This window comes from Orbicella faveolata, unplaced genomic scaffold (genome assembly GCF_042242905.1).
Source record: "Orbicella faveolata isolate gen_17 unplaced genomic scaffold, um_ofav_v1 contig_24, whole genome shotgun sequence".
In the NCBI taxonomy this organism is placed as follows: Eukaryota; Metazoa; Cnidaria; class Anthozoa; order Scleractinia; family Merulinidae; genus Orbicella; species Orbicella faveolata.
In genome coordinates, this window is record NW_028301552.1 from 6016342 (window position 1) to 6034841 (window position 18500).

Sequence of the window (18500 nt, forward strand, 5' to 3'; positions counted from 1 at the left end):
AAACCGGTGAAAACTCACTAATTAGATATCATGGGCTGTAGCTTTATATGACCAGATTTAGTAAAATATGTTATTACTCACCGGGTATGAATTGCCTGAGGTGATGTTCATCAATGTCTGTTCTTCAGTTAATCTTATCGGGCGTGAAGACAAATGTACCGTCATGGGGTATTCATAGCGTTATTTTGAGACTGAGAGAATTGCTTCAATTAAGTGGCTGTGAGCAGGCCTATTAATCGTTAATTTTTAATTTGCCCTGCAGTGCAAATTGGCGCGCGCACATTTGCAATTTTTTTTTATTTATCATACAACTAAGATATGGTGCAAAAGTACCGAATTATGATTGGCCGAGACAAAAGAGATTTGTTTCTTAAGTTTTTGTACCTCGAGGGCAAAATTGACTGAAAATGATTGGCCATCAGGTTGCTAGGCAACGATAAAAACCTGCTTTGATATTGTTTTGCAACAATGGCGTCTCTTTTCGAGAAAGTTGAGCCGGGATTAATTTATTGAAGAACTAATGGAAGTGAGCGAAAATGTAAACACTAAAACGAAAACATGCAGACTGAAAGAACATTTCTATGAAGTGGAGAAGTTGAAAACTGACGGAAAAAAGATAAAAACGAACAGCCAGTTACCTTTGCGTAATCGATCATTTGTCCCGCCTCCCCAGGGGGAAGCTTATAAATAAAAAAATATATGCACGGATATTTGTCCGCGGACATTATCTGTTCCGAGAAGCGAACAGTTTCCCGAGAGCGTAGCTCGAGGACAACTATGAGCAGTTGAGGAACAAATAATGTCTAAGGACAAATAGCCGAGCATATTTTCGCGCCAAATGGAGGCTATTGCGTTTATTATCCTTCAAATAATTTCCACAACACGAGCGGTTTTGAAAATTGGGGAATATCACCCAGATATTCCCCAGTTTTAGCTGGGGAATGCTCAGTCACGTGACGCGTTTAGACCAATCGGGGGCGAGCAAAAATATTTGATGGATTATAATGTTGGTTAACCTCATTCCAGCAGTGTTCTTAAGTAGGTATGTCAAAGGGGTATCTTTTTTAAAAAATGAAAGGTAAAGGGGTCGCTTTTCTGTCAAAATGGTGAACAAAGGGGGTAGAGGTTGAACCTCGGGGTGGAGATTCCCGACATGAAACTTTCCAGAGTACCTCATAGGTCATTTGTTGATCTGGTACAAGAAACCTCAAATGAGCATAACCACTAAAATTACCATCGGCACTACCAGCCTGATAGGGCACTTGGCTCGTATGCAGGCTGTAATACCATGTTTACAATTCGTCATGCATGTACGGGAATTTACTTGTGGCGCTATTTTAATGCCGCTTTACCTGAGATTCGGAACCAATTACATCTTTTACAAAATTGCATGTAGCTATCGGTTTTCCTTCGAGTGGAAATAATTTAGTGTTCAGTCGGCTTGCAGCTGGTTGAGTACGTTACACCAAGAGAAAATGAGGGTCCCTCATTTTCTCTTGGTTACACTTATATTTAAGCGTGTGCTGCAACAATATTCAACTTACATTTTATTACAGCCTGATTGTTGCAACACGTTAAAAAGAAATTACGGCATTTGCGACATTTACAGTGGCGATGAATTAGGGCTTGAAATGTTAATTGTTTTAAAAAATTTTACGGCCATTACCCTCATTTACTTTATCCTTTTCAAGTTAATTATGAGTTAAAATTTCTCTTTAACACGGCTCAGCACAGTAAAATGGCGTGATGTAACACTTAATTTTTTTTAAACTGCAAGACGCGTGTCTTAAAGAATTAAAGGAGACGTATGGCCAAACTCGTGGATTAAGTAATCTAGAGATGAAACATGTTGGCGAACTTGCAATTATTGGTGTATTATTAAAGGTGGTTAAAACATGTTGGGTCGCACTTATCTCACAAAGCATAGGCTTTTTTCGTTGGCTTTTGTTGCACACATACTACAAACACATACGTCCAGAATAGCTAGGGTGGCAAAACTGCAGCTGAACATGGAATGGTAAAGGTTAAGGGTTCTTGGGTCACAGAGGACACTCCTACCAAAACATTCATAGAGTACTCTTTGTCTACCTGCCTACTTTCCACGTATTCAGGCCGTACGAGCTTACAGACCTTTTTCATTGCATTTCACTCAAGGCTATAGGTAAGGTTTCTTATGAGACAGCACTTCTTTTCCAATGTGGGACTGCTTGTCTCTATATATATTGCATGTAAAATACATCAAAATAAGTAGCCTCTTTTCCAAGCATTTTCAGTGTTGATCCAAAAAATCTGTCGACACATAAATATGTGTTCCAACAAGCTCACAGGGGGTTTCTTTCCCTTTGTTATCTTTTCAATCAGGAAGCAAAAGTGTAATCAAAAGAAAGGGTAAAAATAATTTGAGCTTACCAAAATCAAGTATTTGTTTATGTGCATTTCACATCCCACTCAGAGTTCAGATCAATAACAGCAGCGACAGTGTAGCGACATGGTTAAACAGATATATCAAAGTTACCTCCAGTTTACCGTAAACTAAACGTTAGCACCAAATTTGGTCAAAAGTACGATAAATGAACTGACTTTACTTCGTTTTTAAAATCTCCCGCGCCGTCAGCAACATCCTTCATCTTTTCTGCTACCCAGCGTGCCCCGCGTGAATGCGTGCTCAGTCTCATTTGTCAGCGGTTTGCCTAAAGGCAAGAAAAATAGGCGCACTTTGTTCCTCTTTACATGACGCAATTTTTTTTCCCGCTTTGTTCGAAAACTGTTTGCGTCAGTTCCGATCTGGCGCGCGTTGCTCGTTTACAAATCTTGAATTTGCTTGTTTTTCTTTCTTTCTTTCTTTCTTTTTTTTTTTTTAGCTCTGGGCCTGCTATATTATAATTTCTGGTGGAAAAATGCAGCAGGAAAGGCAGGGGGAAATTGAACAGATTGAACATGAGGTCTCGATGGAAGAAAATTCTGGACCAGTGCTTTTATTTATTTTATTTTTATTTATTTACTACAATTTATGGCATACAAAAACAGAGGCCAAGGGATAAAATGCAAAAGAGTCAAAGACCGGTAGATTACCAATGGTGCTAAAATGAAAAATTATGTAAATTAAAACATGGTAGTAATAAATATTAAATATTAAATATTATGATAAGAAAAACATTTAAAGAATATATTAATCCAAAAAAACTTTTTGACCAAAGCTTTAAAAGAATTTACACGTGAGTTCACTTGCCTTGCGTTCAGCCGTTCGAACAGATACCGCGAGGAACGTTTTCGCGTGAGAGGTCAAATATTTGGCGATGCGTTTTTGTGTTGAATCGGCAGCGTTCTTCTTTTAACGACGCTTTTAAGGTCGAGAAAGTGAAATTGGCGATGTACTTTCTTCTTTTTACTAGTGAGGTGGCTTAGGGAAAACATCGTTACCGACTGGAAGAAAGCATAAAATTTGGCACAGAAACTCATTTTGGTCCTGCGAACAAATTTAGGCTGGGCGCCACATGATCCGATTACCCGGGGGGGGGGGGGGGGGGCGTGACACGCAATTCAATTTGCGACATTCTTTGCCAGCATGAAAACGAGGCTTTTATATTAAAATGTTGTAAAATAATCAGTTAATATTTGTTTAAGAACATTAGAAATAATCATTTGGGTACTCTATTTATTTCAGAAAGATTTAATAGTAATTATGATGTAATCACCTGACAATCACACCTCGAGATTTTTGTTTTCTCACACATACTGAATACATAACAAGAATGTCATTACAGAATGGAGTAAACTAAGAAAAGCACACACATCCCGTGCTTATATTTATATCGTAAACTGCAAGTCGTACTACGAAAATATTATTTATGACAAGCTTGAAAAAACTCAAATCGCGGAGATGTGTCGCGGGGGGGGGGGGGGGGGGGCGTCTGAGGTTACCAGCTATCAAGAAAACTTTGAAAACTGGCTGGCAACACGTAATTTGAAACACATTCTAGTAAGATCAGGTTAATGTTAATTATTATTGCATTCTCCTGAACACTGACATAACCCTGTGCAAGGGAGGTTAGCTTTGATACATTTACATCTGCCAGCACATTCTTGTTTCAGGAAGGGTCCAGACAGGTTTCCACGTGCCATCCATGTCACACCAACCCCATCCCTCGGATGAAGGAACCATCTGAACGGCCTGCAGGCTTGTGTACCAGATGCTACTTTGGTAAACTGCTTTTAAAGCGTGCTGTAATAGCGAGTCCTACATACAGTAAGCAAAATTAGAATTCAGTTTTGCTACTTTTGTCCCTGTCGTTACACATTTATTACTACAGAAACGCGGCATGAAATAAATAAGAACATTAGAATAAGTCGAAAGCCTGAATTTCACTCCTTACAAAATGTTGCGAACTCAATTTACCTGTGTGGGAGGGATGTTCTCTAGGGTCCTGTTCCCTTTGGTGAAAATTTCTTTGCGGGCTTCATTTACATTGATCACATTGCTGGCCTTGTCGTAGAGAACTACGATAAATCGCTCCAGAAGTTTGAAGATGGAATCATCCTTGTCCAGCTGGTAATAAGGGTGATCTTGCAGGAACTTTAATGCCTCTGTCACGTCAGGGAGTGACTTCCATGCGTCCTAGGCGGAATTCTTACCCTTGCCAAAGAAACAGGAGGTCGTGTCGCATCTAGTGAATGAATGAAACATAGGGAGTGCCCGAGACGTTTCAGGGCCAGGAAATTCGCAGGTGGCATTCACACTGATGTATTGCACATATTTCCCCATGCCCAAACAAATCCAGATGGCTGTAGACGGATACAAAGTGATCAAGTCATGAAAAATCCCTATCATTATGATAAGAACATCCGTATCCACTGTGCGGACAAAAACCTGACTGCATCCTTTGTTCAGCGCGTGTTGAACATGTACAGTAATTCTTGTGTCGGCTTCCTCGTGGTCACATCTCTGTATATCGGTAGAACCTTTGCCTGAGACTACAGATTCGTCTGAGGTGATGTTTACTTCCTTGTTCTCGGGAAACTGGAAGTTTTAAACTCTGCTTGTCAGGAGGGCAAAGAGAACTTTCTTGTCGTTATTGTCTTGAAGAAATGCCTTCCAGTTTGGAGGAATCTTGGTGTCACCTGTTACTTTTCTTCTCTGATCCTTACCTCTCTTTCGGTTGAATCCTTGATACTGTTCGCCTTGTACGTATCTCAAACAATGTCCACTCGTTTACTTGATTGGAGATGATTCAGAATGAACGGGATAAAGACGTTTTCAGCTTAGCTATCAAAGGCGGAAACAGTTGTGGATGGAAGGGCGTGAACAACAGCTGGTCCATCAAAGATCTTACAATCGTAGAGTGGAGGTGGATCAGGCTGCTTTGTACTGGCAGGCTTAACACCTGTCAAGAGGTCTGACTTCTTCCCGAATATTAGCTTTCCAAACTCAGAGAGAGAGATGGTGGGTAGGGCTGGTTTTCGTGCATAAAAAATTCGTCTAGGTCTCCGCTTCGATGCTGGGTGGCAATGTACAAACGGCTGAAAAGGTTGCAATCGCTTCCCAGTGCACTTACTTGCTGCTTTGACTTTGTTTTTGGCTTGGACTTTTGTCGTTTAAACAGCGGCAGAGAATTTTTCTTGATGGTATCATGAATCGATACAGTTCTATCTTCGATCACCGTCTTTTCAAAATTCTTGTACTGATTCTGGCCCACTCTCTCGATAGACGATAGGCATTTCCAGTACTTGATTGTTGGGAACTTAAAGCTGGTGAAGTTTCATCGTCGCTTGGTAGTCAGGTTCTGAACTTCGTTTAAAATACCGTTCGGAAATTATTCTTTTTTGCCGTAATAATCAGTTAACAGTAGCCCGAAGAATCTGAATTGAATTAAATAACTATCTACACAAAGTAGAAACCAAGCATTCTGTTCATTCTGTTCAATATAAATAGAAAGTTGGCCTCTTAAAATTAATCTATTTCGCCGGCCATCTCAAGCTCAGATTGCATCGTCAGGTAATCAAATATTCTGTCTGTCTTACCTCGTGTTCCCTGAACGAAGTTAGCTCAAGACTAAAGGTAGTTTACAGATCACACTTTCGACATAAACCCAAAACTGATCCTCAGCTGAATTCCTGGACTCGCGTTTCCCGTATTTGGCGCCTTTTGCATATTTTCCCACGCTCGGCACCGGTTGTATATTATCCTTTGCATACGCGGCAGCGATTGCATATTTTTCTATTTCCTCAGTTTTTCATTCGCTTAATGAAAAACCAAAGTAAAACTATGTTAAAAAAAAAAAAAAAAACGATTTCAAACTCAACTGCATGCTCTGAAGTCAGATCATTTAACATGAGCGAAAAAGCAAGAAACATGCTATTTTCACTTGACATAAACACGTTAAGGCTATCTAAGTGAACCACACAACCTAATTTACAAGCTGTTGACGTATTTTGGTTTAATTTGGTGATCAAAAGCATAAAAGCTATGGATTGATTTATCAGCCTCGTTTTCATGCTAACGAAGCTTATCGAGAATTGAAATGACATGTGTTCTCCCCCCGATCATCGAATCAAGTGGCACCCAGGCTAAATTTGTTTCTTATACCAACAAGATTCTTTGTGCCAAATTTCATGCTTTCTTCCACTCTGTAACGATCTAGCCTTAAAATCAAGCTAAGCCACCTCACTATACGTGACGCGTGATCAATGAAGAAAAAAAACAAAAAAAAAACGCTAGCCTCGTAATCGCCCATGTTCGATACATGGTATCGAGGCTCCATGCAAAACTGGTCCTCTTTCAGCCGAGAGAAACTGGGTCAGGGCACAGGTCGAAGAACAACATGGCTGAGGAAATTGGCGACTCTGCCGTTCCTTCTGGGTACGACTATGATTTTATTTCGCTCATAGACGATGATTTCATTTGTCAGATATGCCACCTGCCTCTGAAAAAGGCCGTATTAACAAGATGTGGTCACAGATTTTGCAATGAGTGCCTCAGCGAATATTTCAGGAGGTAAGGTTTTATAAATTCTTGTTCTCTGCTCCAAGACTGAAGGTTGAGCTGTAGTTGTTTCCATTTATGCTGCTCCCAAAATAGAGTGTAATAAATAGAAATGCAGAATGTCTTTTCCTGTGTGTCTTGCCAACTCAATGGGGATGATGGTGATGACTTAAGTGCAACAAGGCCTGTTTTTAAATAAAAAGCAACCAGAGAACCTCCACATTCCTGTAGAAATATTACGAATTTAGTATGATTTTACTTACTTATTTGTTTTATTATGCTCTCAAATGTGTACCGCAGTCCGGTAATGTTATGTATTTTTGAAAGAGTTTGTTTATGGTGGTATTGATAGATCTACATTATTTCTCCGATGATTATTGTTTGGTCAATGAATTGCACGTTACACTGTATGTATAAGTTTACATGCATATCAATTGCGGTTGCCTTTAGTGCTGACAGTGCTTAGAGAGTCGTTCCCATATTTTGGAGTTCCTCTATGTAACTACAACACTGTGGCAATCCATAACCTATTTCAGTTTTAATTTTGAGCCTTATTTTCAGGTGTAGTCAATCGATAAACCAATATTAATTGATGACAATCAATAAATATATTAAGTGATATCAATTGATAACAACTGACTGCTGATAGCAATCGATGAAAATCGATGAAAAAAAGTTGTGGGTTTGATTGTTGTCGATTACCAATAGTAATCAATAACAGTTGATTCATTGATTGGTATTGATTGTTAATGATTGTTATTGGAGATTATTGTTGTCCTTTTACAAGTTACACTCATCTGATAAAATGTTTGAAAAAATTTGTCTGTAATGGTTTTGATGAGTCATTTTATCATAGCCTGTGTATCTTTTACAATCATCGACAAAATAACAAGTCAGAAACAACTTACAGAAACATTTTGGGCTTTACATCTTTCTTCACTACAATGTAGTTTACAACACTGGAAGTGGTTTACAACACCAGAAGTTGATTGCACGTTACCAAACCAAATAATTTACTTTTGGGGGCTATTAAAATACTACATGGCTTGCGTATTTGTAAACTGCGCATGCTAAATACATCTGTGAACTCCAAACATGATGAAAATGGTGGAAATGAATTTGCAGTTGTCTTCTTGAAACCACAGCTGATCCAAGTGTAATGGATTTCCTTTTGAGCTGCACTTTACATTGTTATTTGTTGTTGTTTTTTTTCAATTATTATTTGTTGTATCACTTTGACCATGCTGGGATTTGAATTTGTGACCTACCTTTAGGAATTAACTTTGTTGCCCTACTTAAGTACAGTGAAGTCAAATTTTTTAGGGACTTGCATCACTGGTTGGTGAGAGTTGAAACCTGTTTCTCATAGTCCCTCACATGCCTAGTTTGCAGGTATTTGAAAGGTTAATTAATACAAGTTCATGAACCAGAAAAAATTGCCTAATGGCCAAAATAAGTTATCAAAGCTGACTTGGTACACAGCTCAAGTATTATTGTTTAATAATTATTTTTTGTAACCCAAGTTCAAGCTGCCTATAAATTTGCAACAGATCTAGATCTGTTGAATAGATACGGTATGGTGCTATTGCATGAATTTTCTATGTGTTTTTTATAGTTCTTGTTTTTCAACAGGAGACGTAATCCTGACTGCCCATGTGACAGAGAAAAATTGGACAAAGAAAAGGTGCAGATGAGTGTAAAAATTTAATTTGTACATAGCCCTAATGATTGTAACTCTTTCTAGGTATCCCCAATTAGCAGCAATGCTAAATCTCATTGACACGTAAATAAAGTTATTGTTACCAACAGTTTCACCTTGTGTGCAATGATTTTAATTCATTTTTTTCTCCCTACCGTGCCTTGCAATGTCTTTAAAACTGCAAAGCTGGGGATTTCTCTAGGAGCCAGCTGCTCTACTAATTCACCAGCTGAAAGAGAGCTTAGAACTGGCTGAAAGTCCACTGATCTGGAGAATTTTGAAGTTTGAACTGATATTTTCATTTTTTTTTCTTAAATGTCAGTGAAATTTGAAACAATAATTCTGTTTCTCCATTTCATTTCTTAATTTGGGTGTGTCAAAATTAAATCAAATTGGGAACTTTCAATAAATTTGTTTTCCAATGTCTGAGAAATATCAGTGAATCCAGCAGTGTTCTCCTAGATCCAAGTAACATAACTATTATACTAGTAATTACACACGTTGTAACATAACGACTGTATGATGTTAATCACAGCAAGATGACCAGTATATACATGTATTAAAATTTAAGTAGGGAGTGTCCTTGATAAGGGATAACCTGTGAAGTTTCCTGTCATGTTTTCTTACATATTTATCAATTTTGATTGTCTGATATTATATTGCTTTTGCAGGACATTTTTCCAGATAAAGCAAGTGAAAGGAGAATTCTTTCTTACAATGTCAGATGTCCTTGTGGTTGTCCGTGGACTGGAGAGCTCCGTGATGTAGAGGTACGTGCTGAGATCATGCAGAAAAACGTAATGGTTATTTTGCAGAATGTACCCGTATAAAGCTTAACATATGAGTTACCGCATTAATATAGGATTGATCAAAATGTAATGGAATAGGGATTAAGAGTTCTTGAAATAACAATCATTCACTGGACATTGTTGAACAAAATTTTCAAGTATCTACATGCACTAACTAATTTTACCTTAAAAATTTCCCAAAAGACAACAGTAACTCTAACCCATTATTATGATTATTATGATTATTATTATGATGATGATGATTATTATTTATAGTCATATCTATAACAAAATTCTCGATCGTGATTGGTTCCCCGTGTCTATTTGTCATGTGAACGGCCCGCGATAATTTGGTTGTCCAATTACAGGTATCCAATTTGACCTTTTTGTAATTGGATACCATTAATTGGATACCCATGTGATTTGCATGTCAACTACCCACGCTTTAATGGCTTCCTTCGCAATGTTTCCTACGGTTATCAAAACTCACGAAAAGTGCTACTAACGCTTTCGCTCAAAAGTACAGTTCTCAGAAGACATTTTTAATTCTGAAATTTGTTATAGATATGATTAATTAGCAATTGAACCTTGTGTTGTGCAATTCAGTCAGTAATTTTGCTCGTAATTTCAAATCGGCCTCGTGCTTCACGCTTGTCCTATTTTGAAATTACTTACGCGATTACTCCCTGAATTGTACTTCACTCGCACTAATTATTATTACAAATTATGATTATTATGATTATGATGTAAATGTACAATGTAAACTTTTTTCTTTGTGGTTGGACATCATGTCTGAGTGCCAAAATGACTCAGCTTATACATGTAGTTGTGAAGAGCTTGTTTATAGACCATGTTTGTTTTGAAACAAGTTAAAATTCATAAATCGTATGGATCTATGTTCTCTGCCTCTTTAATAGCCTCTTCAGACTTGCATAAGCAATCCTTCTATTAATAGCATTGATTTACACATGATGATTAATGTGCAGCTAATATGCCCATGTGGATCTGTTATCGAGAAATTAAATGCAATTTTGATCAAAATAACAATAACAAATATGATAAAACAACACCAAAAGCCATTTACATAAAAACTACAGTGAAATTTTCTGTGCTGAAAAATACAGTTTACATCAAGAAAATCATCAGTAAAAGATGGACTAGTCTTTGCTCTTAAGCTTGGTATTTGTTTTTGATCTTTAAAGCTATTAAAATCTTTGCTTTTACATGTATTAAGTGAATCAGCTGTTTAAGAGCCACTCGCCCTAACCACCGCGTGAGGGGCGGCACAAGTTCGGAAAAATGGACCCCTTGATATTTGGTCCAGAGATAACCTAGGGTATGCTAAGAATCGTGATATAAGTTTTAGGTTCTAGAGTTTTTACATTTTTGAGAAAATTACAAAAAACCCTTGACAACCCGTGAAGCCGAAAAATCACAGAAATGAGGTCCAATTTCACGATCAGATAATCGAACTCGTGTGAAGGCACATTAGCAATTATGGTTTTCCTTGGTTTAGCATAGGAGGTATTGCTAAGCAAAAGAATTTCTAGACTTTGAAAATCAAGAATTCCATACCGTTTTCAAACATCTCAAAACATACTCGGTATTAAGTAGAATTCTTTCAAAATTAAATTCTAGCAAGTACAAGAGCTGTTTTTGAACGTGATACAATTTTTTTTTTGGCAAAAGTTATTTCTGAGGCAAGCGGTTTCATGCAAGTTTACCCAATTTGACCTTTCAAAGAGATTTTGTTTAATCAGGAAATGTAAGCAACTCGACTAGCCTAAACTTGCTTTCTGAGCAAACCGTTGAAAAACCCTGCCATTTCTCATTAAAACTACCCACAAACCTGAGATAATACTTCGATGACAGCTTACCTTCCAAATGGGTGTTTGAAGGCAAATAATTTTGATGTTCTCAGTTAATTTTTCCATTGCTCTCTTGTTGCTGTGCTTTATAATTTAGGGTCATATCTTGATATCGAGCTTGCTGATAGGTGTGTGGACGAAATATCAAGGGGTCCATTTTTTTGTGCCACATTTCTTCAGTCTCACTTGGTCCCTATAGAGAGTCGCTCTTAAGTGGTTCAAAGGTGACTGCCTGTGAAGGCAATATTGATGTTTTTATTTTGGAACCTCTATATAAGGAAGGGCCAAGGGTCTGGCAAAATCAAGGTTCTTTTCTATGTGTTTAGTATTACTTGGGTGAGGAATATTGTTTGTTTTACAGAGGACTTTTATATAGAGGTTTGTTGAATCAAGGTTCCCCTGTATTTCAGTTTGTGGTGCAGGAAAATTTTATTTTCACCCCTAATGGATAACAAAATGTCTTACCTTTGAAAGATCAAGCAGAGGGAGTAACAGATGTAGTAGGTCTGTGCGCTGTGAATGCAAGTTTATATTTGTTATGCCAGTCTAACAGATGTCACTTCACCTCACCAACATGTACTTTGAAAACTGCCCCATAATGCAGTGATAAACATTCTTATTAATTCATGTATACAAGTCATGCTAATGGAATGAGCCATCAGTTTTTTTGTGCAGACCAAATGTGTAATAATATGTCTGACCAAAACAGAGATTTGAAAGGACACCTCTAAGTACATGCAAGACAAATTTTTTCCTGCCTTGGCTCTACATGATCTGTTTTTCCTCTGCATTCAGTGCAGATGGTAGCGGTGAGAAATCTGCTGGAGTTGCTTCTGTGTTTTGGAGACTGGGGTCAGCGTCATTTTGGTATTAAAACCAATAAGCTTGTAGAAAGACTTCAGCTAGAGTTTCATGATCACTTTGATCAGCTGTTGCACTTGTTTTGGGGAAATTGTTTTAAATTTTAGAATTTTGGATTCTTAATTGACATTGCATTATCATTTTAGAAATAAACTCTGAATTTTTGAACATGTTGAGATCACTTATTGCCTTTCAGAACCATCAAGAGAGGTGTCCTTACAAGATTGTCCAGTGCCCAAGTCTAAACTGTGGTGTTAAACTGGCCAGGAACCTGATTGAGGAGCATTTATCGACTGCCTGCCTGTGGAAAATTGTTACTTGTCAATTCTGCAATGACAATCATCCAAAATCCCAAGAACATGTAAGGAAATGAATTTAGCATTTAAGCTTCTTCTTTAAAAACAGACACCCCCTTCTTCCTTCTTTCCTTTTTCTTTGCAATCCTTCCTTCTGTTTTTCCTCCTTTGCACTGTGTGTGTGAATCCATCACTCTTGCTACCTCCCACCTTCTCTTGTCTCCTCCCCATCCATCCTTCCCTCTTTCTGCCCTTCCCCCATTCCTTCTGCCCTTCCGTCTATGTGTTCTTCCGTCCCTCTGTCTTGATCAGTACTTCCATTCAACAGGCTTCAAAAATTTCTTTGCTGATGCAATACATCCAAAAACTGAAAAAAAAAAAATGAAATTACTAGAAAGAATACTGGATACTGTTCAAAAAAAAAAAACAAAAAAAAAAAACTGCATACCTTGTGGACACTTTTGAGATGAAGATTGTGTTTTGATGTTGTAATTCTTGTTACTTGTCAGATGCACAATGAAAGCTGCCCCATGTTCCCTGTCAGTTGCATCAATGGCTGCGAAAAAATAGTCCCAAGAGGACAGGTGAGACAATTTGCTATCCCAGTAATGTATGTTAGGTGTGCAGGGGCAGAAATTAAGCATGCAAAAAAAAAACAAAAAACAAAAAAAAAAACAGTCAGGCTTGAATGAGATTCAAACCCAGGACTGGCCATTTGCTAGGCAGGTACATGTTCAGTGCTCTATCAACTGAGCTATCAAGCCAGCTGGGAGCTAGAATTATTATTTTTTTTTTTCAGAAGAGTAAAGAATGTTAACCTCTTGTATGTGGATGATGTGGAAGGCATGGTTGCCTCATGGTTAGTGTGCTCGACTCTGGATCCAGTGGTCTGGGTTTGAGTCCTGGCCAGGGACATAGTGTTGTGGTCTTGGGCAAGACACTTTACTCTCACAGTGCCTCTCTCTACCCAGGTGTATAAATAGGTACCAGCAAACTTATTGCTTGGGGCGGGGGGGGGGGGGGGGGAGAGGAACCCTGTGATGGACAAGCAGCCTGTCCATGGGGGAGTAGAAATACTCCTACCTGTAGTTAAAAAGGTAAAGGTAAAATCTTTATTTAGACACGGTAATTCCTTCAGGACTATACACTATTTAATTTAAATAAATCTAACTACCTAACTAATTTAATATTGTAAATAACTACTAGAATAAGAGAAATGATAAAAAAAAACCTGCTTTACAAGGAAGCCGTGTATAAAAACAAAATAAAATTTATATAAGACCACTGTCAAAATCATAGTTCTTCAACTTAGATTTAAATTGATTAAGGGAGAGCGATTGTCTAATATTCAAGGGCAGACTATTCCATAGTACAACTCCGCTGTAAGAAAGACTTCTTTTACAGTAATTAGTGTGGGGCTGTGGGATAGCAAGCGTACCATCACTATCTCTTAGCTTATAAGTCAAAGTATCGGAACGGAAGACAAAGCGTGAACAAAGAGTTGCTTCATGCTACAGAAACTGGAGATAAGCATCAGCCTGATGGGCCACTTGGCTCGTACGCAGACCACCTTTTACCCACATGTACGTGGATGAACCTTGTTAAATTCCTCTCAGCCCTCAGTTAGTATGTAAAATAAAATTGCTTTGCTTTATCAGATGCTACAACACGTGGACGCGGACTGTCTCCTCACGCCTTTGTCATGTCCTTATCATGACCTGGGATGCAATGGCAAGGTATACTCTTGCATTATTTCCTTGTTTATTTTATTTCTCTGCCATGTTTACTTTTGAGGAGCAGGGAAGCAGGGATTCAGGGCAGCAGGGTTGGTGCAGTGGTGAGAGCGCTCGCCTCCCACCAATGTGGCGCGGGTTTGACTTGGGCTCGGTGCTCTCAGGGTTGTCCGATTTTCCTGCCTCGACAAAAACCAACACTCCAAATTCCAATTCGACCAGGATGGAAGACCCGCATGAAAACCAGCCAAGGCTGATGTGGCTTCCTCTCTAAATATTGTATTTTTTTTTTTACCTAAAACTGAATATTAACCTGTGGGGTTATATTCAGGCTCTTTTTGGAAAGAGTTTTGGGTCTAAAATTTGACGACTGAATTGTGTTGTGTTGGTAGGTAGAGAGAAGGCATCTGGAAAGGCATATTGAGGATCAAACCACAGTTCATCTGGGCCTTGCCTGCAAGAAAATCGTCCAGCTTAACCGAGAATTTGATCACGAGAAAACCAACCTCAGGAAACAGCTTGAAGACCTGAAGAAAGAAAACGACAACCTCGTCCTTAAGGTATCTGTTCAAGAGAAAGAAATGCAAAAGACGAAGACTGAATCGCCGATATTTTTATGGAAGATAACGGGCTTCAGCGAAATGTTACGTCAAGCCAAGAGTGGCAGAAACAACAAAATGGACAGCGAACCTTTTTACACAGGGCCATATGGTTATAAACTGAAATTGTCAGTCAACCCCAATGGTGACGGCTCTGGAAAGAATACACATCTCTCAGCATTTGTTATCGTCATGAAAGGTGAATACGACGCTGTATTGTCCTGGCCTTTCCACCAGAAGGTCACTTTCACGCTGATTGACCAGCAAGATAACACAGACGAGCGTGAGAACATTGTCATGCACTTCAGAGCGAACCCTAAACTGGAGAACTTTGCGAGGCCCACCGCGGAAGAGAATCCCGGTCGTGGATACGCGAGGTTCGTGTCACACGAGAGACTGCGGTCACGTCGCTACCTCGTGGATGACTCGTTATTCATTCGAGTTGATGTAGACTCACCGTGAGGTTAGGTCCAGAGTATTGAAACTAATCCTACTTAGACGCTATTTGGGCTCGTCATGCGAAGGATTGGGAATGGAGGGAATGCGTGACAAGCCCAAAGAGCGCATGCGTGTGAGGCTTACGAAGTTTCTGATTTTTTATGAAAAAAAAAACAAACAAATATTTAAGCACCTTAGCACCCCTTGATATGGTAAGAGCATATTCCCGAGTTAAAGGTTCGAAAAGAACCCGGGAATCTTGAAGAAAGCATACAAATTTTCTGACTAGTTTAATGCATAGTGCACAATTGGGATGGCTTAGAGGCCGCCGTCCGCTAAACGGCTTAAGTTTTAAGCATTTAAAATAAATTGCTAATGTGTTAACTCTGATATCTGTTTAATTTATTGATCTCAGATAATTAGGAATAAAGTATGGAGAAAATCATGAACTAAAAAGTATCGTAATAGTTCCATTTTCTTTTAGAATTAATGTCAAAACAATGCTTAGCAGTAGCTAAAATAGCTAGCAAATAGAACCCTCTTTTATCTGCTCTTTTTCACGTCTGAGACTGGACCCGAAAAATTCCATACTGATAACATAGTTTTACAGCGATCCACGCAGTGTCTCTGATTGGCTGTTACACGGTTTTGAATTTTCGCGCACAATTAAAAACCAATCAGCATCACAAAGGAGCCAACATGTGACAGCAGACGCTCGGATTACACATGATTTCTCTGACGGTAAAATAGAAGCAAATTTATTTATACAGTACTAGCTAGGATTAAAAGCTTTGACCTGAGACATCAGTGTCTCATAGTGCTCTTAAATGAAGAATTCGCTTTAGGGGTGGAAGCAGTGTGCTAAATAATTGGTGGACGTAGGGTTGCTTCAGCCTGCGTGCAGATTTCTATGTTTTCCCAGCTTCACGTCTGCAGGCAAGCTGGCCTTACTCATAGTATTGAACATTTTGTAATTAGTCTTTGATATGTTTCAGTCGATGTTACCGTAAAAGGTGATTTGTGAAATGGTTCGCCTGAACCTAATTGTCAAAGCTTCTACCAGGCTTGTTTAGTTGGTAGCCTATACCCAAACTTCGTTAGGATACTCCTCAGATTTCGCTACACGCGATGTACGTTGGATGACCTCATTTCAGAATGAATTTCACGTTATCTAGCTCAAAGTGTCGGTGGGTGTTTATGATAAATTCACTCCTAAAAACACTTATGTAAATAAAGCTAGATTATTGTTGCATAGCAAATGGTTGGAAGCTTATACGTTGTAATATGAAAATGTGCAAATAAGAATTAATAACTTTCTCTAAACCAGTGAACACTTAAATAAATAAACTGAAATATAAAAATTTTGGCTTGTCTCTTACTACAAAGGGCAGCAAGTGTGGAATGAGAAGTCCATAACGATTTCACAGGAACATTTTTTTTCTATAAAGCGCGGTGATAACATTCAGTGCTTCAGTAAGAAATGCCGCTCCCCTGCCACCCTTGTAGTGGAGAACCTTCGGTACTTATTGTTCGCTAACTGTTGGGTATACGAAAGGTCCTAAAATGTCTTTGCAAAACGCCGAGTGTATACTTAAGGCATAGTGGCCTTGTGGTTCGCGCGGATCAAGACGTTTGGGCTCGAGTATTAGCCGGGCAAGACTCTACTCTCAGTGCCTCTTCCCTATGCTGGTAGTCCAAGTGTATGAATGGGTAGCAGCAGATGAAATGGTGAGATAAGATAAGGGGAACCTTGTGATGGACCAGCTTTATAGCATCTACCCCAGGGGGGGGGGGGGGGAGGTAAAGATACTCTTAGTCGCCTCTTGCTAGGGAAACCGGGATCTGACGGACCACTAGGCTCGAATGAAGCTTGACTATGTGTATGCAGTATTTGCTTAATATGTCTCAGAAGGATAATGGTCTTCCCAGGTAATTAAAATGAAAATTATTTTGATGAACATGGCCTTGTTACGACCATATAATATTGATATTCACGAATCTTGCATACATATCTCAGGAGTCAAATGACATGTCACCTACATTCATACATTCACGAACCGTGTTCCCGTTTTAGTAAGTTTTATTTCTGTCACTCCTCTGCTGGTTACTCTGGTTTACTTTGACGAAATTTGTGGCCTCATCCGTAGGCTCCAATGACAATGTAGCTCAAATGGGGTGACTCCAAAACGAGTTTGATCGCAAGCTGTTCAGCTCTCGCCCTCATCACCCCACAATAACACAATATAAACCCTTTACTACTCTACATAAAACTTATGTGACGATAAATTTCTTCGTGAAATACGCTAACGTCAAATCCGCCTCCTACGTCAGGCAGACATGACACTGTTTGGCTCATCACGCATTCTCCCTCCGTCAATGTTTGGGAGGAATACGTGACGAGTTAAAGGCTAGAAATCCTTGCGCGAGTCTCTTACCATGTGATTAGGCAAGGAGCCCGTGGCCGCCCGGAGAAACGCCAGTTAACAGACCGAGTCGACTCCAGTCCTTAAGTAGTGCCCATCCCCCATCCCCCATCCCCCGGGCATTAGCATTTTTTTTAAACCTAATCCCTGGGGTGGGGACAAAGTGAGACGGTAAATGCCCCGACCCCAGTATTGTCACCTTCCAACACCTCTGCAGTTTTTTTGTTAATGAATAAAATGTTCCACTTTTCAGTATTTTAATGCAAATTATGGTAAGACTTCAAGGACAACAGTATATGGTAGTTGATTCTGATTATATTTCTTTATATTTTGTTTTTAACAATTTGCTAGGGGATAGCGATAGGATACCAAGATCTGTCTTAAAGATGGCATCACTTGAATTTGCAAACCTTAAGTAGTTTAAAGTGCTTTCCAAGTTGACTTTCATGAATTTAAAAAATGCGAGGCTAGTTTTGAATGTGAAATAGTCGTGTTGTTTCCGATCTCTCAATATGTGATAAACAAAATATAGTTCAAGTGGCTGCTTTTATTTATATGCGTACAAGTAATAAAGTAATATCTAAAACTGAGAAAAATTGACTGCTTCAGAAGAAGCATGAAACTCTGAGTGGCAAGTAAATAATGTCTTGGACCACCTAATCCAGCTCTTTACTTCTGTTGTTATATAATTGAGAAAACATACCTTTAAAAACATCCACAAGTTTGTCCAGTCCCTGACGGACTAGCCAATCTTCAACAAACGCCTCGTCTTTGCTGATGAATTTGTCTATGGCACTTTCGAAAACACGTGTGTCA

At 38.9% G+C, this 18500-nt stretch overlaps 1 protein-coding gene across 1 annotated transcript; it reads left to right on the forward strand.

Annotated features, from left to right (window-relative positions):
- Positions 1-6761: 6761 nt before the first annotated feature.
- Positions 6762-16622, forward strand: LOC110056361 (TNF receptor-associated factor 4-like). Its single transcript, XM_089291716.1, has 7 exons — positions 6762-6991; positions 8612-8663; positions 9350-9448; positions 12392-12556; positions 13001-13075; positions 14150-14227; positions 14617-16622. The coding sequence occupies exons 1-7, from the start codon at positions 6819-6821 to the stop codon at positions 15283-15285; spliced, it is 1311 nt and encodes a 436-aa protein (XP_089147842.1). The 5' UTR covers positions 6762-6818; the 3' UTR covers positions 15286-16622.
- Positions 16623-18500: the final 1878 nt, after the last annotated feature.